General features: G+C 39.2%; 1 protein-coding gene across 1 annotated transcript; it reads right to left on the bottom strand.

Moving 5' to 3' along the window:
• Positions 1-386: 386 nt before the first annotated feature.
• Positions 387-23839, bottom strand: HOOK1 (hook microtubule tethering protein 1). The gene is made up of 22 exons (XM_030455326.1): positions 23643-23839; positions 19490-19575; positions 19090-19162; positions 18735-18785; positions 17786-17918; positions 16846-16913; positions 15871-15933; positions 14984-15067; positions 11953-12119; positions 11198-11338; positions 9733-9934; positions 9029-9139; positions 8676-8763; positions 8529-8589; positions 7787-7927; positions 7101-7188; positions 6571-6605; positions 5901-5983; positions 5355-5455; positions 4887-4988; positions 3735-3803; positions 387-2707 (listed from the first exon to the last, which is right to left on the bottom strand). Exons 1-22 carry the CDS (start codon positions 23691-23693, stop codon positions 2549-2551), a joined length of 2157 nt encoding a protein of 718 aa, XP_030311186.1. The 5' UTR covers positions 23694-23839; the 3' UTR covers positions 387-2548.
• Positions 23840-24251: the final 412 nt, after the last annotated feature.

The following is a 24251-nucleotide window of genomic DNA, read 5'->3' as shown; positions in this document are numbered from 1 at the left end:
GGTAACTTTTTTTATTTGGCGTGAATGAAGTTAACATTAAAGTGATATTTATATTTTAATGATTCTTTCTGCACAGCCAGAGGAGCTGAAGTGAATGCAACATCATGGCTTAGCATCAAATATTTGTTTCTGCAGCTCAGTTCCTCATTCGTAGGACGTAATCCAAGTTTAACCAGTTACAAAACAGCTGTTCCTAAACAGGTTCTCAATCCCAAAGAAATACTTCAGTTATAGTCACAGGCTTAATGTTTAACATTTTGGAAAAGTCACAAATTAGTAACATTTCATCCATTACCTGAAAGAAAAGATTCTTTTTTGCAACCCCAACAATACTACTGGGGACAGCCTTGTCCTCAGAAAGGCTGATCCCTGTCTGTGGTTCCATATTTAAGCTCCTCCATTACCAGTCAGAAGACAAACTTCCAGTTAAATGATAGGGAGGTTCTTGGTCATTTTTGGTCCCAGGGTCTGCAGTTTTGAGAAGTGCACGTCACAGACATTTGCTCCAAGCTTTTCACTACTCAGCACCTGATAGGACTACTGACACTGCTCTACTACTGTGCAAAGTACAACAAATGCATCAAGCCTATAAACTAGATGAGTATTTGAAAGACGTCCATGAAAGTTTCCATGCTGTAAAGAACAAGAGTTAAGAGACCCATCCAACACCATCAGTGACAGTTTCACATTTCACTAGAACACACCTAAGTACCAGGCTTCAGAAATGTAAGTCCTGCTAAGACTTCATCTCCTGTTCCACTGCTCACCACCACCTCCCACACCACTAGCAGGTTACACAAGCAATATTATCTTAAAAATACAAACCCTAATAATATCACTGCAGCAATAAAAGACTTCAAAACCCAAGAGGTAGTACAAAGAAGCATAGAATCCTGAAGAACACAACCTGACAGACAGTTTTGTCTGACATATTCTCTGCTCATACCCCATTTAGCATGATAACTGTCTTTTAAACAATGCCTTGTGTAGACAAAAATTTTGGCAATCTCTGTTGAATGCCTAAATGTATAGCACTGTAAAACCACCACCACAACATGAAGCAACACTAAGTATTAAAGATGAATACTTCCCTTTTCTCTAGCATTCCTTGCAATGCCCAACAAAGAATTTAAGATGCAGGGGAAGGAAGAAATCAAAGAACAAAACATCTTGAGGGGCATGAAAATGGAAAACTTCTCAAATTGCATAATTCCAGACTGCATAATTCTGCAAAGCTGAACCCTGCTCTGAAATCAAAGATGGTCTTTATGGTAAAGACAGACATATGCTTTCATCCAAACATATGGCTGAATTTTATATTAGATCACAGACTGGTACAGCACCTTCAAATACTTAGTTTAAGTGTATTAATTTTACCTTAAGGGCTGCTGCAATTTTATGGGTATCCTGAATTCATTCTAGGCAGTTTGCAAGGAAGAATGAACATTAACAAGTTGGGGGTTCACTACAAAAGTAAGACATTTGGTAAATAAAGTGATACAGATGTTGAGAAAGATAGCAACTTCCATCACATCAATTTCAGGTATCCCCATTTCATCTTGTTCAATCTAGACACTACAAAACTACTATTAGTTTATGAACTTCTTGCCAACAACTAGCACAGCTATCTTTCATTCATTTGCCTAGCATGGTTAACTTGGAAAAACTGAAATGAAACTATGTTTTAAAAAAGAAGAAAATTAATTTCTGTGCAGAGGGTTTTATAAATAGCTGGAAATAAACGGAGCTCCTTCCCACCTACATCCCTTCCCATCTATAAATGCAGTGTACCAATATGCCAGACTTTTAAAACATAGCCCAGACTTTTGAACTATTATTATAGCTTTTTTTCTGACATGGGAAAAGACAGCTTATTTGGCTTTACTGAATTCAACATCTTAAAGACAGGTTTTCCTTAATGTATATACTCAAAACCTTATCTTTTTTTAAATAAACTGAGCAATTCTGCTTCTCCCTTGACATGACAAAAAAAATCCTGTCTTCTCTTGCAGAACAAGTCCACTGGTACTACAACTTTTTTTTCCTTTTCTATAAATGCAAATATCTTCTTGCTTTTAAAATTGTACTTCATAGTTTGAAAAAGTATCTTTTTAAAACATGGTACCAATCTTTTGAATGTATTTCTAGAAGAACCCAGAAAAATGCCCAATATTGCCAGTTTCCTGAAGTACATTTTTGCATAATATCTTCCCACTATAAAAGTCGACTTTCTAGCCCAAGCCCATTAAATAGTTTTTAAATATAGAATGCCAATTTTTCTATTTACAATATATTCTGAAAGGAAATATAAATCTTTTCAGTTGTGCTTATAAATACATACTGCACTTATTAAATCTACTTCTACTTGGAAAACTACGTGCTACTGCTAGATGCACCTCTGACCAACAACAACTTCTGGCTAGGTTCTGATGTTGAATTCACAGTTGCCCACCATTCTAACCTCCTCTTTCATGAAGTAGTTAAAGTGGAAGCTGTAAAACATTTAAGGACACTTTAGCATGTAGGTTTTCCTCATGGTCCTTGTGCTTTACTCAGATGTTGCACCAGGTACTTTGACAGTGAGGTTCCTCCTGGTGCTGGTGACGTGACGCTGCTGCGCCAGGAACGAGCGTCCGGGGCCATCTTTGCAGGCACCACTGCTGCCAACCAGCCTTGCTTCCATGCCCAGCTTCTGAAGAGTCAGGCTCTGCAAAGGAGTTAAACATTTACACCACAGCAAAAACAGAAGAGAGAAACTGGCCCACTTTCATACACAAAGTTCATGCTTACTCAGGCATGCAGAATTTTTTTGTCTCTGTTTCTTATATACCCTCTTTGTGCTTTGAAAGGTAGGAACCAAGGCTGAAGAAAACAAGAGATTCACATCCATATAGCACATGTTAATTTTAGCTTATTGTAAACTTATCTTTTACTAGGTAGGCCATTCAGCTTTACCTTCCTTCTTGGATTTCCCCTTACAGTTTTATGAAGCTCTATTATGTTTCTCTTTTTTCATATGAACAATTTTCTCCAGTAGTTTTCACAGCAATCTAGTGTCAAATGTTCAAACAACTTTTGATGTGCAGTAAGAAGGTGGCTCTAGGTTTACTCCACAACTACTTTGTAAAAAACAACATCTAAAACAGGAATCTGGAAACCTTTTGAACCACTGATTTCCTATGTCTCAAGTTCAAAAACTTCCACAACAAATGTTACTGAACATTCAGGAACTTAGCCTGCTAAATTCCAATGGATGCTTGAAGTCATTGCCTATACCAAATTCAGTCTTGTGTTCCAAAGACCAGAAGATGAGCAGAAAACATGTAACACAGTAATGTTACAAAATCCTCTTTTCCCTTTACAGTGCTATCAAAAATACTGATGCTGGTATTTCCTAAGTTATTTCAAAATGATTGGAAATCCCAGCTAGAATTCACTCACATTGGCATTCTGGCTTGAAGACAGAATTAGCAAGTCTAAGAGTGCTCTCACTTTAGATGAGAGCTTCCAGGCTTTGTTCCTTTACTTAGCTCCCTGGATTCAGACAGGAGACCATGCTAATCTACAAGTTTGATTTCTCTGCCACAAGTAGCTGCACTACTGGCTTTGTCTCCTAAGCACCAACTTATAATGAATCTAAAAAGAAAAACCAAAACACTGTGATGTAACTGTCACATTTAGCTAAATGTGTTTTTCTGATTTCTGAGATATCAACAAATGAACTTTTGACCCACCTTGTTATACCAAGCAGTTACAATTAGCTTCTCCTCATAATCACGTAACTTAGCGAGTTTGTATTCATCCTGCAAGCAGACAGTAAGAAAACAATCTCAATTAAAACACAAAAATCATCTGCATAAATTTACTGTAGACCAGTGAGTGAAATAAACACATGCAGCAGAAATGCTTAAATATGCAGAATAACTAGAAGGCTTATTAGGGTAAATAAAGATCTCATTTAAATGGCTATGAGAGAAGTTAGAGACAAATTCCAGAGGCTCATCTTTAAGCAAGGTTCAGTTCAACTTGGAAACATACTTTGAGGGCCTGTGGGGGAAAATGCATGAAAATCTGGGATGCATCAGGTCTACAAAGAATTTAGTAATTTTTTTAACCTGAAAGTCAAAGACAAAAATGTACCTCCAGTAGCTGAGTATTCTTATGATGTTACTGAACTGTTGTTACTTTGTACACTGACCTTGCACAAACACATACAAAAAACTTGAAGTCACACAAGTTTTGAAGTCAGACCTTTCAGCCCACTAACTAGTGCTGAGGAATTCTGTATTTGCTCAGGTAACTGTTTCTTATCATTCCCATCAATACTGCTCTGTAACTGCATGTTGAAGGATTTTTTTGGTCCCTAGATTCTTTTCAACAATCCTTTCAGGATTTCAGCCAAGCAAATTTTACTGAATTAACATTTTTACTTTTCTATATGGTTACAAGAACTCCAGTACATTAAATCACTGGTGCCAGAGATCTAGTGAATTAAACAGGTCACCAGCCCAACACCTAGTCCCTCATCCATCCATGTTACATGTCACTGAAAAAGTCCAGGCTCTGCAGCTCTGCACAAGTTACTGGCAGAAATATTAGGCTTACAAAGCATTTCACTTCCAGCTTTTCAGAGAGTTTAAAAAGAATCCAAATCAGTGATTTAGTTTTACATTAAAAAAACACTGGTGAAAAGGAAACTGATCTGAATGACTTACACTAGGGTACAGGGTTAATTAAGTCAAACAAACTCTCTAGGCTTGATGGTCTGTGCAGCTGCTAACTGAATACATGGGTACTGGATCATTAGGAAACAGTAACTGGAGAGTCTAATATCAGACAGCAGAACTTATTTAATAACTCATTATTAAATATATATAAATTTTTACCTCAAGTGCTTCAATTTTTTTGTCTTTCTCCATTAACTGTTTCCTGAGCGACATAATTTCTGCTGATGCTGGATTTAGCTTGGGGTCTAAAGTTTTGATCACCTGTACAAGGCAAAACAAAAGCATTAAAAGTGAGGTTTGACTCTCAACAGCTCTGCATCTCATCTGCTCACGAGAGAAATATGAAAGCAGGCTCAGGACTCATCAGGGAATAATGATGAAAAATGGGCTCTTACCCTGTACAACAGGAGGTATCAAAGGGTACAAAGCAATCATGAATGTATTTTGTGTTTTTAGCTTAAACCCCACTCTCTCATGCACTTAACTGGCTGCAATTGAGCAGTTTGACTAAAAATGCAACACGCAGCTAATAACTGTAGTTAAGATGCCCCCGTGGCATGGCAGAAATCAAATCTATTTAACAGTTTATGAGGGAGGAACGTGTATGTTCAGAAACATGGCACTCACATTTCTTGCCTTCTCAAGGTACATTTTATATCTTTCCTCCATTGCTTTCATATCCTCATCTTTTTTTCTCAAAGCTGCTTCCAGCTCTCCAATCTTCTGGGCTATTTACAGAAATTATCAAAGACATACAAAATAAAAACAGACACAGTACCTTCAAGACTTTTTGATTTAACACATACACAAAAATAAGCTTTTTAGCTAGTACTCTATTTCCTAAGTTTTTACTTTTGTTTCAGTTGTACCTTAAGGTCCCACCTTTCCCTGAATTCCCAATTTGCAGAGTATTGTTTGCTAACTCCAACCCCTCCTGAACTTCTCCCTGCCTACCACCCTGTGCAAAACATCCTCCCCTCCACCCCGATTTCAAGTGTCAAGCTAAGCTGTAGCAGAAGGCCTTGTCCAGGCAAGCATCCCAGAGGCTATGAAAATAATTTCAGAAAAAAAATTAACATAGCCCCATAAAAAACCCACAACATCTCCCATCCCCATCCCACCCCCCCAAAAAACCCAACCAAACAAAAAAAAACCCCACACAAACCAACTTACGGTTCTGACTAACATCAGGCTGGAGTTCTGCAAGATCAGCCTCTTTCTTCTGTAACTCATCATGAACTTCATTCAGCTTTTCCCTAAGAATGCAAGGCTGGGCTAAGGATTAAACTCACAAATAATTCCATGCATACTGTTAAGAGCTGAAACCTGATAGTGGAAGTCTAAACACCTGTTTTAAACTCTGGCAATTCTTTTAAGTTTAAATTGATATTTTAGTGTGTATTTTTGAAGAACAATAAAAGTTGTGACTTCTGAATTGAGCCTCATTTCAGCTAAAACTAGAAAGAAAAAAGAAATTGAACAAAAAAACCCTTTCAGTTCCTTAGCAGGAACTACATCTGCTGGAAGGATGGAATATTTAATTTCAAAAGAATTAAATGTTTTGAGTTAAGTAAAAGTGATGTTTTTAGCAGTCTGCTGTAGAAACAGAACAGTTAAAATGCTGCTGGTGATGAAGGAAGAGTTAAGTGGATACAAGCATTACAAGTTCATCATGATTAGTGTAGACAAAACTAGAATGTTAATATTTAGCTCACTCTGCACGATTCTCAGATCAGTAGCTTAGAAAACCAAGACATCTCTAACAAAGAGTGAGAGTTTCTGTGCTACAACACTTAAATTATTTAGCATAATCAGCTGTTGGGGATGCATGTGCCTTACTTACATATGTGCTGCCAACTTCTGCTTCAGGTTGCTAGACTAAAAAAGGAAAGAGTTAAAATTTAGTTATATTTCAGTCTTTCATGCCAGGTAAGGTTGAAGTGCTCTTACAAAGCAGCCAACAATACTTAGCACACCTAAATAAGTCAAAAGAAACCCTAAGAAAGCTGCATTTTTTCATGCATTTCTGTAACTGCATTCGTATTTTTAATACCAATCCCAGCATCTTTTTTCTTTTGAACTCTCACTCTACCACCATTTTATGACAAAACTAGAGACTTTTAAAAGTAAAGGAGAAGGTATAAATAAGTTACAGTTTCTTAAAGAATGCCAGGGGAAGGGATGACAGAAAACATGAGCTTTTCAATTGAAATGCAGTTGGTGCAAGGGTGTGTGGATTCTCATACTAAAGAAACTTCACTGATCTGCTCTGAATGCCCTGGCACATCTAAACAAACAACTTGATATTCCACTGAAGGATTTTAAACAAAAGTGGCAAAATGTTTTCAAGGTTAAGTCTGAACTTTCACTTACTCCTTCAGTCTTGGATCCCTGCTCCTGTAAAGTCTTCTGCAGATCTTCAATCTGCTGCTGTAACTCCCCAATACGTTCCTCATTTAGCCTTTTAAGAAAAGACAGTTATTATCCATCTAAATCACATTTCTGTTTCATGTCTGGGTTATAATTTTCTGGATGAGCCAGCAGGACTTAAGCCACAAAGAAATTCCAGATACTTTTAGTTTAACTTGAACTTTTGCTGAAACAAACATATGGCAGCTTTATTAAACTGTGTTATAATGCAAGACCTAGAATAATTTTAAGTATTCTCAATACTTAACTACCTAAAATTCTCATATCCTAGTAAACCACCTTTAGCATTCATTAAATAATAAAATCAGACCACATCCTAGTGTTACAACATGAAGTTCTAGAGTTTACATCCATTTTGTCTGTCAAGAGTCACTCAGAACTCAGAGAATCCAACAGCAACACTTTCCTCACAGTATGATACCCACATTCTTCAGCGTGACTTTAAGGCACTTTCCTTCTTGTTTCCTTCATAGTCCTTTGTTAATGAGCACAGTGGTGAAAGAAAAAGGATAAAGGGCTCCTTGCACAGTGCTACATAAAGATGCAAGTGATCAGGGTGCTCTGAAGGCCCAGAAATCACTTTTTGCTGTATTTTAAGACGCTGCTTCAGCCATTACCATTACCATTACCTTTTCTCAGTTTCTAGTTCGTTCACTGCCCGATGCTTTTGCTCCAGCTGTTCCTGGAGGTTTGCAATCCGTTCATTTTCTGATCCCTCCTGCTGTAACAGAAGCATCTTATTCTCATGCTGCAGCCGGATAAACATTTCTCTGAAGGAAAAACATCAACAAAGTCACAGCTAATTAAGAAAAAGGGGACTAAGAGCAGGCAGCAGTATTTCTGTTCGCTCCCCCAACCTTAAATGAGCAAAACAAGTTCTGCTTAAGGAGACAGTTCAGAGTAACAATGTGATTTTTTATTAAAAAGTAACTTAGAATTTTTAAACAGCACAAGGTATTTGAAATAAGTCATTCTAAAAGCAGATTGCATTGTGCCTTTATGTTTACACTGAGAGACTTCATTAGTAATATCAGCTGCTTTTAGCTGTTTGGTTTTGGTTTGGGTTTTTTTTCTTTCTGTATACTATTTATTTATTCTGCCAGTGGCAAGGAAAAGAATTGTTTTGCTCTTTGAAGAGGGTGTTTCAAGCCAAACTTTACATACAGCAATCTGGTTTGCTTTTAAAAAGAATGGAAAGTAATTATACTATGGGGAAATAATTACTAACAATGACATGAGAGGCCAGACAAGCATCATGGAAGTAAAGCAAGTGGGATACAGTGTCATGTTGCCAATAATATTGAACTTCCACAGGGACAATATTCTGCCACCCCCAATGAAAATCCCAAAACAACCTCAAACTTGTCCTACCTGTATTCCACTGGCAGAATTTCAGCAGCAAGATTCTCATGGCTTTTATCACGAGATGCACCTGAAATTGCACAGGATGCTAAATTTAACCAACTTCTTAAAGAATCAGTAATAAACACACAAGAGCCTCTGAAGAGACAGCAATACCTGTTTGACTCAGGTGATCCTGCTGCATCTGTGAATACCGGAGCTCTTCATTTGTCTCTTTTAATGCATCACACTGAACTATCAGTCTCTAAGGAGATACATTTGAGGTGGAATCAATTCTTACTGCACCACTTTAAGACTTAAAAATAGTAATCAGAAATAATACTGGCACACATACGCATTTTAAGACATATTGTATGGTTTATATGTGTATACATATACACATACATATACACATAAGCTACTAAACTTCATGTTTATGGTAGCACTCCTTCTGGGGAGGTTTTCCTCAAGTACAGCATTCTAAAGACATTTATTAGGTCTTCAAATAAATTTTTGTTCAAAAGTCTTACCTCTTTTTCTTTGATTAAAGCTTCATGTTTTTCTTCAAGACGCTTCATTTCAAATGCAAGCTTATCAGCTCTTTTGGATTCTTCAGACAGTTTGTTATGAAGCTCCTGGACCTTTTCAGAAAATTACTATATTCAGCCCATGAATGGTGCATGATGTTACCTATAAAAGCTACGTTAAAATCCTCACTTCTGCTCTGTTCAGACCAAGCTTGGGGGATGGGAGATAGGATGGCAGCATGGTTGGGGTTTTTTTAGGTTTTAATTTTTGGTTTGCCTTTCTTTTTTATTTGTTTTATTTATTTATTACCTCCTGCATGTCCTAATTACTACAGAAATAAGTGAAACTGAAATGAAACTTCATCAGTTTAAAATTAACTGCTGTGAAGAAAGTTAAGACTATTACATACAAGTGATCTCATTAATAGCTGAACCATCTCTCCCAGGCACACAAATTACCTCAGTTAAAGAAAACCCTGCAAACAGGGACAGCCAATCATTTGAAAAAGCAACTACACTTCAGCTTGACAGTTTAATTAACAGGAAAAACAGAAAGCAGAGTATGAAAAAGAGTTTTCATGAATAAGGTTAACACAGGTGAAGTTCACAGGCTGTTAAATTAAGCTGTTCACTTTCTTTCGTTGAAACATAATTAATTTTATTTACGTATTATCTGAGGAAAAAGTACCATCTAGGTGCAGCCTTGCCTGTTTTTTGTAGGTTTCTAGCTGGGCACGTGCTGCATTGGCTTTCTTCAGTTCATCTTCCAGACTGACTGTGTTGTGCATGTACATCATGTTGGTTTCCTGCAGGGATTTCACCTGCCTGCGGAAGTCATTCAGGTCCTGCAGCTTCTTCCTATAGACTTCCACAGTGGATTCCAGCTTACTGGCCTTGTCTGCAGTGGCCCTTAAAGTATAAAGAGGAATTAGGAGAGCCTCTTTTCTCAAAAGAAGATTAAAAAAAAGTCAAAGATGATTAAAAAAAAGTTCAACTTCTGCACAGTCAACCTATTTTCAAAGGGAGATGCAACAGCTTAACAGGAGAGTTACATCCTACAGTTTCTTTTTAATTGTGTAATCAGTGCAAACTTGATTGCTTCTGAAAACCCCTGTGGTGATTTCAGGTAGATGGGAGGAAGGCTGACGTGTGATTGCCAGAAATACAAGCAAGGGTTAGCAGGTCAAATATCTCCAGGGAATTCTCTGGGGTACAATGTAAATGCACCAACCACATCCTGTCCTAGAGAGTCACCTATCAGCACTTGTACCTGGTGAGGAACAACAGGCAGGTGGGTGTATGTAACCCCACCTCATTTGTGGGGTTATACACAATTAGAATGTAATTAATGATCAAAAATGACCACCTGATCAGCAACAAAAATCTATGAGGTAAGAAAATATTTGGATCATAAATACACAAACTCATTTTAATATCTTGGTTTAGTATCTGCCATCTCATACCACTAGGAGCTGACACAAGAAAATTATGGAAGAAAATCTATAGTTAAGGTTTGTTTCAGATGCTATTTAAGAACCATTATAAGTGAAACACCTGAAACCACTTTTCTTTCCATGTTTTATTCATGCTATTTTATTAATAGCAGATCTTCTTTTGCAATATGATTTCCTTTGAATATTTCTTGGGTGGTCTGGTATTTGGTTTAGTTTACACAAACCAGAATTTTGTTCTCATCAAGGTTATTGCGTATTCCATCTTTATTTTGTTAATCGTGTCACTAACCCAAATCTCCCCCCTACAATGCTGACATCAAAAGTTATATTCAAGTTTTAGCTGCCTTTATGCTTTTCTACATCAGAAAATGCAGCCTCTTTCCAACACAACTTCATAACAATGCACACAGACTCCCATGAAAATCTCAGCATTCTTGCAGAACTTCACCTTCCATCCCAATGAAGAAAAATTACTGCATGTGTTAATCCACAGAAAGATTCCATGCTGCTATTCTTATGCAAACAATAGAGGATAAACCTAAAAGCTTGCACTCCATCTCCACTTTGTCAATGGACCCTTTTTTCCAACACTTATTCTAGATTTCATTAAGATCCATCTGCAGACTTAATGCCTAAAAAAATTCCTGTTAAATACAAAGCCTTGGATTTAGTAATTAAGTCTTCCTAATGTGTGTGTGGAGCTACCTCTGTTACATACCTAAGAATATCATTTTCATCTTTCAAGGCTCTAGATTCTTCTGCCAGAGAGGTTAATTCATTGTTTCTGTGCTGGAGCTCAATCAATTGTTTTTCCAGGTCTTCACAATGGACACGATAATCATCTTTTGCAGCTTCAAGCCTACCAGATCAATACCAGGAATTCTGTTAAGAACTCATTGCTATTAAGTGTTTTTAATTTAATGCTAGAATTATTAAAACTAAATAAGACAAAGGAAAACTATTTAAGTAACCAGAAAAATGGTACTGTAGGCATGGAAATGTCATTGTTTACCTATCAAATCACAATGGATTCTACACTGCAAATTTATCAGACTGGTATTAAGGGGCCAAGTGAAAAGTGAGCTTTTCCCCCATAGGGACCACAGGGGAAAAAAGTTATAAAAGAAACCAGGAAAGGAACAAGATATGGTGGATTTGGGGAGGAATAATGTTGTAGTTCTTTGATTTTTTTCACATATAAATCACTTTGATGTTCATATCTTGCTTTCCATCATCTTTTTAGATCTGTCAAATGGTTATAATATGGCAATGATAAAGCAGTATTTTATGCAACAGGTAACAATTTCCTTTTCTTTTTAAAGGTGAGGTCTGTCTTTTAAAATACATTTATACAGTTCTAGAAAGCTTTTATAGAAAAACAAAATGGGATGGAAAATCCTGCAAGAGGGCCAGAAGTTCTCAGGATGTTTTTGAGATACACACAAGGGATTTTTGAGAGAAATAATTTCATACCTGAAGTTTTCTTCCTGCAGTTGTTCCAGCTGCAACTGTGCATGAAAATACTTTTTGGCGACCACAGTGTTTGGATCATCAAGAGAGTCATCTAATTGCTCTAACCTGTCATTCATAATCTCATTTTCTGACATCAGGCTGTTTTTTTCATCCTGAAGGGCAGCCACCTAGTTTAGATAAAACAGCATCAACACTGTAAGACCTGCCCAGCTGGAAAGAACTAAAGCAAGACAATAATACATCACCAAATTAGTTTATGGAAAAGGTTGAGCATTTAGGAATTTTAGAATGTAATTTACATAGCATACTTGAGCATACAGATGCTTTAGTGTATGACAGTTATGAAGCACTAAAGGAAAAACCCCTCTAAAAAAAGACAAATTTTCATAGCTGAAACCATGGTAAAGACAGACAATGCGGTATGGAGAGAAACTGGCACTTGGATTAAAAAGGATACCATGGACGCCGTACAGAGAAACAACAACCAAAAACAACTCTGAAGGACTGGTGTAAAGATACTCTCCATCTTGCTTGTGCTTCACACTAAAAAGCAGGATGGCACTGGCCAGCACACCAACACAGTCCTGCCGTGCGCTCAGCAGTGAACGGTTGCGCAAGAAGCGGTTTCAGGCGCCAGAAGCCGGTAAGCACAGACACAAAAGAAAAAACACCTGGACAGCTTCAGAGAGAGCATGCATTTCTTTTTTTCTTTGCCACATCAAACAAGTTTGGTATTGAAAGTGTTCACAGCTAAGCAAATGGGAATACAACACTTCATCGAAACAGTAAGTGTATTAACAGCCATAACATGAGGAAAGATTAAGAGGATAGAACCTTTAAAGTTTTTCTAGTGAAAGCTGTTGTGTTAATTTTAACATCCTGTCAAACATAAGAGCATGTAGCATGTGTTAGTTAACTGGCATTTAAACAGGGACAATATGCTTTTTGGGTTATGTTTTCCTGAATCATAAAGAAAACCTACCTTTCTTATACTCTTGGAAAATATCAAGGAAGATTGAGACCTTACAAGTGAATTTATTAAGAATTAGTTTAAATGAGAAGCGTCAGTCAATATTATGGCTTCAAATAAATAAAATAAAACACATCAAGGTGACATCATTAGATTAAACATCAGATACAACCTAGAGTATGCAATATTAAGAAACAGTTTGTTTGCAATCATAATTTACGTTCACAATCATAATTTACAAGTCTATCAGTCAAACGGATGTAAGAAACAAAACAGTAATTAATCTACTGCTTCATTAGGTGCTGGCTTTCTAAGGTTCACTGCTTTTTAATATCAGATGTCACTTCAATATCCACATGCACACAAACGACCTGTGAGAGCCTATCTAAGCTTTGCTCAGCACTCCCTGTCCAAGGTTCAGCCACTCCTTAAACAGACACAACAGTCGTGCTGTTAGAATCACGTTCACAGAAAACCCATCTCAGGCTTAGCAAAAAACCCCAAAGCTACCACACAACTCAGAGCAAATTTTACATCTTCCCTCAGTTCCTTTCTGAGACCTTGCTCTTGTGCTTTTCTATTATTTCCACATAACAGAAGTGGTCTCAAAGTCACCACAAATTAGGAAGAGATGTTTAAAAACCACATCACAATATTAAATGCTATGGTGTGATTAACTCATCTCTTCATACTCAGGAGCACCTTTATCTCTAACACCTTTCATGCCTTCATCTGGTCCTCACTATGCTATGGGCACCTGCTCTGTGTAACCCATCATTCATTAATTAGGAAATACCAGAAGTTTGTGAGAGATTGGAGAAAGTCTGGGAATTCTCTAGGGAATCTCGTAATGGAAGCAGCACAAGTAAACTTATCCCAGCACCTCTGGTATTAAGAGGTTTTGAACAGTGGACATGAATTTGAAGTTTCACAATTAATCTGAGAGTTCAGCAAATTAATCCCCTCACCTATTTAAAAGAAACCATTTTCTCCTGCAGATTCTGCTTGTGAGCATTTTTAGATCTCTGCTTTCACTAGGAAGCCTTACTTCTGTCTCAAGAAAAAAAGGAAATATCTATTCAATTCTACCAATAGCTTCCTGAGCGTGGTAGGAATTGAGCTGCTTGATGATAAGTATTACACTTTTTCAGTCACCATTATGGGTAAGAAAAGTAAAATTGGGCTCTGCTTTATGGCTTTTTTTTTTCAGAGGCTCATCCAGCCAGCACGGGGCTCTTGCTCCTGTAAGAAGCCACCAAATGTTCTCTTTATACAGAATAAAATCTGAGCTGAACCAGGTAAACCTCTTTCTATTCTCAGATTCTAGTGCTGTAAAAAAGGAAGAGATTTAGGGCTAAAAAATTTAAGTTTTTTTTATTTTTCCTTTTTCTTCAAAAAGTTCATTGAAATGCATGTTCCTATTTACTGATACGAAATCCTGTCTCCTTTTTGTAAACAGTGACTTAATTAACTCCTATATCCATTAGAAAAAGGTAGTCCTATTATCAGTGTGGTTTGAAAAAAGCAGCAAGAATCTCATAGTTCCCACTCTTTTTATTTCCTGAAACATTCTCCATGTTGCAACTGCATACAAGGAAGCAAGAAAATTTTAGATACATTTCCAATTTCAGTCTTTCTGCAGCTCCTGTTGAAAACAGGATCATTTTCCTATGATAAAACCTAACGACTGATTACTACATGAGCTGGATTTTTTGGAAACAGTTCCAGAGAGGAGAGAAAGCAGTGACTGAAAATGAAAAGGGCAATTTTTAAAGCCATAACAACATCATTTGATGCTCCCTGCTGCTAAGGGCAAACACAAAGCTGCAGAACAAACAACCTTGGAGCTCACAGTTGACACAGGACCTCAGTTTACACTTCCATCAGAAAACAGTTTCCAGTAATTGCATTTTGCAGTACAGAATGATTGCCTTTTCCCCACAAACAGCTACAAATTCTCATGCAAACTTAAATAAATACAAAACTCACTTTGCCCTTCAGAATTTCTGCATCTTAATAGTAGCAAGAAGAAATTGAAGTAAGTGAGTTGCTTTTTCTTACCTGTAAATCTAGCTCTTGACATCTTTGTGCCAACTCTTCTTTTTCTGATAGTGCTTCCTCAAGATCTTCCAAAGCTTTCTTAAGCTTTTAAAAAATAAGACAGTCAATCATTCTGGCCTACATCCAAAATACTCACAGTTCTAGCTTCCAAAATGTCTCTGTTCACCTGCATTTTAAATGCCTACCACACCTTGTAAGTGAATTATTGAAACTCACAGTAACATCCAGATTCAACACAATTTAAGCCAAATGTCTAACAAAATCAAATACAGAAACATTCATACAGCCACAATTAGAAAATCCTGCCTTTTAAGTCAAATGCCCTTCATCTCAGAATAGAAATAATGATGCTCCTTTAGTGGCAGCTACTTTTAAAGACAACTTCATCTCATGTACAACATCCTGCAGTGTTCATGAAATTTTCATGACCCCTAAAAATAACCTGAAGTGTTTATCCTGACATGGCTGAGCCTTCATGTACCCCTTGCTCTTCTTGCAATGCAGATTTGCCCTGGCCAGCTTTACCCTCTCCAGAAAGATGGCACAGTCACTGCATTATTTTTTTGAAAAAAAAAAGCTACAAAATAGCAGATAATTTTTCACTTAATTAGCGCTCAAAAACAGCATTAATTTATTGCATATTCTCTGCCTACATTAGTATCTTGCTTTGCACTCTGTGCACCAGTATGGTTTAATCAGAGCAGCTCAGTGGAAAACACACCAAGCAGTTTGTACAGAGAAAAGACAAAAGCCAAAATTGATTGTTGAGATATTTTTTTAAGTTTTAGTGCTGGGGAGGAAGAGCAGCCCTCCTCTTACCAATACAATTCAAAACTAACTTATTGTTCAGGCCTGAACTACAAGAGCAACAACTCTCAGGCAGTTACCTGCTGTTCCACATCACTTGATGCATCACTCGTAGAAGGTCCTGCTACTTCCTTGCTCATAAGCTACAGAAAGAGGCCAAAGGAAGAGAAGGTTAAATGGGAGGTTAAGTATCTCTAAATCCACTGTCTACCAAGGACCAACTGTATTTTCCATCGTGTCCTTGCATCCCCTCAATATATCAAAAAAGATTAATAATTATTAAAAAAACAAAAACAAAACCCACTTCATGGTTGATAAAGGATTTTAACAAATCTAGAATGAGATGAGCTTTTTTCTTCCCCAAATTAACCAAGTAAGCAGTACTATCTGATTGGATGATCTGTTGAAATTACTGCCAAATTTTAAAGCCTATGACCAGCTTCAGTGTTACCTTGATGAGGGCACAACTACACATTACACTTTCTTCAGTGAGGTCAGCATTTAGATTTTGCCTCCCTCCACACTCTGCTGCACAGTCCTGAAGCTCACAGATGGGACTTAGAGCTGTGCTGTGAGCTGCATCACTAAGATGAAACAACTAAAAACAAATGAACATCACGGGGACCAGAACACAAGAATAGAAGAGATGCAGCTGGGAGTTTGTAAGCCAGATGTGGAATGGTCTGTCAGAACAATGCAGCCTCACACACAGTTACAATCAGCTTAACTTTGGGTACAGGACTACAGCACTGAGACAGAAATTTCAGAAACTGACCCCAGAATAATCAGCAGCTGGCACCTAGAAAATTTCTTGTGTGAAACAGCACATCTCAAGCATTTACTATCTCCCAAGGTTTTATCTTGTGGCATACAAGGCTAAAATCAAAACTCACTGGTTGGGATCTGGAAGCCCCTAGGTCTTGATCTTCCCAGGTAATTTAGGGAAGTACTTAGACTCTTCCAAGCTCTTAGCTTGGGTGAAAGAATTGACAAGGATCAACAAATGGATATGTGACAACTCAGGTGACAGCATTAGGCTATGAATTCTTACTTACCTCTTGAATGGCAGTCATGACAACATGCTGAACAGACTCTTCAAGGGTCATGATATTCTGTATGTGCTCTGTGGAAAAGAATTTGCAGTGACTGATAATAAGGTTGATTGATATTAATGGCTTGTGTAATGTGACTGTTTGAAGAAAGGTCCAAAAGGAACTCCTCTCTGTAAAGCTTCTTCAAAACAAGTAGCACTCTCTTTATACAGAACCTTGAACCAACAGTATTATCCAATAATATGGTAGGTAAGTATAGGTGATTATAATCTAAGTGAACAAATTATACAGAGTATAACAGAGCAAGAAAAATTTAAGACATTTGTATTTTCATACCTACATCCTATGTATTTATTTACATAAACATTTTCAAACAGTCAACAAGCTTGCAATTGAATTTTTAAATAAAAAGAGGTAGTTGCTGGCATTGCCAATCCCCATGCAGCCTGACATCTTACATCCCAAACACTCCTTGATGCAGCCACTCCAGACAACCAAGGGATCACACATACTCTGCTAACAGATCAGTGCTGAGGATTCCCCAGCCATGTAACCACTGGGCATTAGCTCTGCTAAAGGGGAGAGAAAACTCAACAGATTCAGTCTTCACCTCAGCAGATAAACAAAAGGCAGTTTCTAATACAAGTTTTTTAATTTAATTTGCTAGATTTGCATATGAATAGTAAGTTTAGGTCTTGGCACACATTTTAACAAGCCTGACTAACCCACATATGATTCAGACTATTTTTTTAAGCCTGCTCTGACAAAAGTTTGAGCTTAATTTACAGCAGTATTCTGTAGATTTTCTGCCTTTAAGCAAAATTTAGTTTCAGAAGAGGCATCCACGTATTAGCAACATGTAATAAAGATTCTACATCTCTTCCACCTTAACAATCACCTGAATCAGTTTGCTGTTTGGTGAACAGATCAGAGTAGTGCTTACCTTGTTTCCTTTCACAGTTGACTGCACAGCCTAAAATCAGCTGCAGAAGCCTGCCCAGCTCAGTGGGATCCGAGTTCTCAGAGATCCGGTTTAAGTCTGGAACAAGTTCTTCTGAAATCTGCTGACCCAAGAACTGGTAAAAAAAAAAAAAAAAAAAAAAATTAAAAATTGAGAGGAAGTGGACCCTCACTTTCCAACTTGAAAAGCTGGTATCATGTGAGAAATCTGGACTCAGTACACCACCCAGAGAAAATGGTCTATTAATAAGTTTGTTCCCATAAAATGTATGGAAAGATTTCAAACATGGAAATACACACTATAAATATTGGCTCATGACACAGTACACAGCAGTATCAGATTAGGAAATCTGAATAAAGCAGATATTCTTAACTCATTTGTTAGAGGGCTTCATACATAAACCTTGGACATCACACACTGTGCCTCTTTTGGGCCAGGAAGATGTTCCAAACATCAGTCTCCATCCCTCAGTGTGGATGTGTGTTTGGGGCACGGGGTACTCAATCCCCTGCCAGCAAATGACCTTCACTTGGCACCTCAGATTTGTCTCTGAATAGGCCTAAATTTGATTTAAAGTAGATTTAAAAATATACACAAAACACACAGCAATTATTTAGTGCAAGGCAGTTATGCACTTTTAGTAAAAGTTCTATAAAAATTGTTTTGGCAAAACCACAAGTTTTTAAAGTCTGATAAATGGGAGTTTAGCTAACTGACCACTTATACAAGAAAAAGTGTCAGTATCAAGTTAAAACTTCTTGGGCTAGACTTCAAATATGAATTAATTTATTCTTCCAATTTAATAATAATTAAAGAAAGATGCAAAAACTCTTCCCAATACAGTTGCACCCTCATCTTTCAAAAAGTTGTAATGTAATAATTGTAATGTTTAGTGATTAGATCAACAAAACAACTGCTGCTTTTTCCATACCTCATGATAGTAGTTCATAATTCCTTGCAGTATCTTCTTCAGATTACTGGACTAATTGTTGTACATGAAAGATAAGGTAAAATTAAAATTCTTAATTTTGCTGAAATTAAATAATAATTTATAATAAAATATTTACATAGCAGCTCTATGAGAGGAACCTGCATTGACAGGGGAAATATCCTAACAGAAAATCCCTATGCAACAACTGCAAGGCTCTTAAGCTATCAACAGTTCAAGTTCATTTAAAACAACCTAAAGCAGCTGGATCTTAAATCTGTAGTTTTTTGACTGCTAGATATGCTTAGGACAGACACAATATCCAACTCCCCCAAACTATCATTAACTTAATGAATACCTTTATTCTCCAGTTGTCACCAACATCATCTTTAATGCGATTTAACCAAGATGCATCAAACCAAGCACCATCTCTGAAACAAAATTAAATTATTAACCATCAATAAGCACACACAGAAATAAATCAGATTCCAGATTCCCAGCATTAAAACATCAGTTGCTTGACTACAGTGCCTAAGAAGCATGAATTGCTGCAGCTTGCAAGATAAGCCAATGTCACAGGAGATTTTCATCCAAATGGCTCAGTTAGCACAGCTCTGTCCAGGGTGAATGTCTGTGCAAGCTTGAGCTAGCTATAGCCAGGAACACAAGGATGTGAAGGCCTTTGTCATGCTGATTTTTTATACCTGACAAAGTGATCATAATGATGGAAAGAAACATCATCTTTGGTGTCAACTTACATTTGGTGCAGTACCTGGGCCATGGCCACCCCATTAGTCAAGTCCTGAACATCTCTGCAAGGTGCAGCGGTGTGGAACGTCTGCAACTACAAGAGGGAAAAAAGTTGTTTGCCACTCAATAGTCAGTCCCACTGTTTGCCTTTCCCTCTTTAAGGCACAAGCATTTAACAAGATGTCTTTCTAGTTATGGCAGCTGAAATCCTTTTTGAACTGTTTAGTTTTTAAGCCAACCCAATCACCTCAACACTTGCTGACTTTTGGTTATGACTAGTGGCTTAACAAGTTAGCACTGCCATGCTTTGCTTTTTTAAACTAGTCCTATGTAAACCAGATTATGGAATACTAACTTGGAGAACTGAAATATATATCCACCCTCAAATTATGTGGAAGTGCTTAGTTCTGGACACATAACTATCTGAACAAAAAATGGCATCAGAAGAAAGGATAAAAGTTGAGGGGGTAAAAAAGGAAAAACCCAGTCTTTACTGCAGGCATTTAGAAGCCATGACACTGACAGAGATCTGTCCACCTGGGAGAGGGCATTCCTAAACATCCTCTGAAATGTTCTTCAGGTCACTGGTGAATGTCCAAGAAGATCTATTTCCCAAAAATGCTGACAAGAATGGTGGAAAAATCCCAGTTTCCAGCTGTGAGAATTTGAGGCAGTTGTTGTCCATTATATTATTTCTAAAGAGAGACAGTAGATTCTGAGCTTGCTTCAACATGAGTCCGGTCGAGCCAAAGTGAAAAAAATACACACAGCAAGGGTTTTGGTTTTTTTTATAAATTGCTTTTCAATTAAAAAGGTATTTTTTAAACCCTGTATTACAGCAAGTGAGAAGCCAGTAATCCCTGGTAGGTTACGTAAGAGACTAAGCAGAGGGCAGAAGCTGCAGCAGCTGTGATTGACAGCTGGCCTGGCCTCTAATGCTCCAGCAGCCCTAATGCCAGCACAAGATCAGGCACAAGCTGAGCCCAGAGTGAGCTCGCCAGAATTCAGAGGTTTCTGGCACAAGAGTGTGATGCTGCCATTTGGATATATCCCCTCCTGAATCAAAGACATTGCTAAGTACAGCTACTACCACTTTCACCCAAGCCTGTGACAGCAGGTAAAACAAGCCTCAGAAAACCCTGTGACACTCAACACTGCTTTATGCGTGCCAGGATCTCCCAGAGGAGGAACAGCTCATTAAAGTTAAGCAAAAAGCAGGACACAGTCTTAGTTTCTCCATATAATTTTAAAGAGTTTCTCCATATAATTTTAATGTTACATAGACTCCGAGAAAGAATTTGAGAGTAAGAAATATTAATTACTGGTTGGCCAAACTCCATGCCTGCTCAATTAATTCCTCAAAACAGATTTCTACTATAATTGCATAACTGATGAAAGCAGGAGGTGTGGGGAGGAGGTTGGTGTTTGTGTTACCTACTAGAAATCAACCTGTCCAACCCTTGGGAAGGCATGGCCTCAATTTCATCCTGACAACGTAGGGCTCCATTTTATACACAGATTATCCACACTAGGGATAGAAGCTTTATAAAGCTGAAAAAAAAAGATTTTAAAGTAACAATAAACATTCCAATTCTTAATCCCAGAATATTAAGAGAATAACTCGGCCAGTGGGCAGAGTTAACATTGCCAAAGCTGCCAGTTCCCAACAGGGATATGTCCATTGTGGGAAAAGCTTTCTGTTCAAGGTGTCACCAGACACCTGCTCTCTGGTTTGGGGACAGAGAAGCAGCCTCAGAGCAGTACAGGACCAAAAGACATTCAAGAAACTTCTGCTTTACTACAGTAAAGAAAATACCTATTGTAATGGCACCTCAACTCAGAAGATACTACTGCTTTGCTAAGCCTACTGCTGCTACTCTTATTGCTCCACTCCTCCCAGAGGTGGAAAATACTAAGATTCAGTTCATGTGTGCTAATTAAAGTTGGTCTTTCTGACTTAGGAAATTGTCTCTGCAACAGATATGAGTTCAATCCTAAGAGACATTATTGACATCAGCATTCCTTGGAAACTCATTTTCATTATCCCTATATTTCACCTCCATTATGATTTTCCTGTAACATCCTCAAAACCTGAAATTCAGTGGCACCTGGGTTGCAGAACCAATAGTTAACACTGTTATTTAGATTTTCTTTCTTCTCTGGACAATGTACATTTTCTAATACAGAATTTGTCAATATAAAAAAGATCTGGCAGCAGAACACAGATAATCATGGGCACATCTTTGCTTTATTAATGAGTAAATATATTGAGGCACCTTTAGAAACAAGCCAGTTAAAGAACTCTTTTCAGACACGCAGGGTTTCATTTCCCCCTCTCCAAATATGCTCAGCTTCAGAATATTCCTTTTTCCTTTTTCTCTTATTCCATCTGAAGTTCAAGTTGTAAGGCTGTCTGAAATGTATCTTAGTGCCAGTGATCGCTTTCTACTAAGTTGTAAACTACTTCCAGGTAGTAGAGTGTTAAATCTAAAACCATGCTCCTGGCAATGCACCTGCTGAGAGCTGCAAACAAACCCTGAACACACAGGGTTGGCTTTTCATTTATGTCAATGACACTACACAAAGCTCTTTCAGTTTAAGGCAAGTAATAGTTCCATTAACATTGCCCTGAGATTTATGATGCAATTACAGCCATGCACTAGGACAATACTAAAAATGTTAATTAGGCTTAAGACATTTCAAGCAGGAATTGTAAAAAGTGTAAAAGAGTTCAGCACTGCCAACAGGATTTTAGAGACAGAGTTCAGGAATGCATTTTCTCAAGTTCCTTCACTGATCCTGCAATTGAGCCATAATTGTTACCTGACTGCTGAGAGGAAAACAGAAAGAGGGAGAGTCCAAATAAGAGGAAGAAAAGGATTCATAAATTGAACACCAAAAGAACACCACAGATTGAACACCAACTCCCAAGAAGTAAGCCTTAGACAACTGAAGTTCTAAAGAGCAACAAAACATGGGGATCATACAAGGTCACTAGAAAAAAAATGAAGAAAGAAGGAGGAGGTTTTCAGTAATTTATTACAGACTTTAACTCATTAAAACTTTTCTGTCAGGTAGAATGTCAAAGGCACACCCACACTGGCAGCTGTTACTGTCATTTTTGCCAGCTTCATTCCTGTATCTTCACAATGCTTCTAAAACACTCCTCTCTTTCTCTGATTTACACTTCCCAAAGGCAAAACACCTGCAATGTCTAGCTAACCAGGTAACTGTGACTTCCCTGCCAAGATTTCATGCAAGACTTCACTTTAGAGGAGCTCACTCTCAACAAAATATTTTGTTTGTGAGATCAGACTTAAGAGACAAGAAAGCAGAAGGAACATGGAGAGAAAAAGGGATAAAAAGAAAGCAAGCTTGATTGATGAACTAAACAAATACCTGTTCTTGGATGAGAAATACCATACATTTAGGTGTGCTGCAACTGCCTGTAATTAATGCATTACCAACTGGAAGCTGGGATGAAATGTTCTGAGGTTTCTGCTCCAGCCAACTCAATTCAAATTCTGTGTATTATTATTGCTAATTACTGAGCAGTTTCCATATTGAAGCCACTTCTGGAGAACCACTACCTGGGCCTATTAGGCTATTCAAAAGACCGCATCTACACTTCAAGGGCTGTCTGCAAGAACATTTTATTGGTTGTAAAAACACTTATTCCTCACCCGTGCCTCATCACCGCAGCCATCCCTGAATCCCAGCCTCCAGACTCTGCCTCTCAGGCAGCTCCTCACCTTTCAGAACACCTGACAGGAGGCCCAGCCAGCGGGCCGCTCACCCCCTCAGCACGGAGGGACTAAGGGGACAGGCCCCAGGGACGAAGGGGACAGGAGAGGCCCGATCCGGCCTTGCCCCGCCGAGCTGAGGGGGCCCAAGGCCGCAGCCGCCTTCCCGCCCCCGCCCGTGGCCATCGCCCCCGTCACCACGGCAACGGCGCGAGGATAACAGGTGCCGTGGCGCAGCCTCCCCCCGCCTCAGCCCCGGGGCTCTGACAGGAACCCCCCGGACCCCGGGGGAGGCCGCTCCTCCTGCTCCTCAGAACCTCTCGGCGACACCGAGGACAGGGAGGGAGAGCAGGTAAGTGCGGGGGAGAGGGAGTGGGCACCACCACCCCCTCACCCACCTCCCCGCCGCCGCACTCACCCAGAGGATGAGGCTGTCACACAGCAGGGGATCCGCCGGCTTCGCCTCCATGGCGGCCTCTCCTCTCCTCTCCTCTCCTCTCCGTTCCCTACCGCCCCCGCTCCGGGCGGCTGCGTAACCACCGCGCGCGCTTACGCCCGCACCACGCGCGCCTGACGTGACCGAACGGCGCACACACACCCCGCGCGCGCCCCCACCTCCGCAGGAGCGGGGGCGGGGTGGGTGTGTCAGAGACTGACACGTCAGCGCCCGCCCGTGCCTTCCAAGGCTGGAGTGACAGCCAGAGCGGCCAATCACAGCGAGGGGGTGTAGCTGCTCCCGCCAATCACGGGAAGCGCTCCTCGCTGGGGGCGGAGCCGAGGGCTCTCTCCTCAGGGGACGGAGCGCGGCCCCCGGGAGGTGCGTGGGGGAGGCGGGAGCGTGACACACACCCCTGCGGCCACGCGTGGGCCGAGGAGTCTCCGGGTACAGCCTCTGCCTTCCCTCCGCCGCCAGAACCGCGCAGGAGGCGCCGCTCCGTCCCAACATGGCGGCTGCTGCCTCCGCTTGGCTGTCAGAGCCGCTGCCCTAAGCCAGATGGGCCCTGAAGGTGGAGGGGTGAAGAGCTGC

The sequence above is a fragment of the Calypte anna genome, chromosome 8, assembly GCF_003957555.1.
Source record: "Calypte anna isolate BGI_N300 chromosome 8, bCalAnn1_v1.p, whole genome shotgun sequence".
NCBI lineage: Eukaryota > Metazoa > Chordata > Aves > Apodiformes > Trochilidae > Calypte > Calypte anna.
The sequence above is the reverse complement of the archived record's forward strand: the minus strand, read 5'-3'. Positions and strand labels throughout refer to the sequence as shown.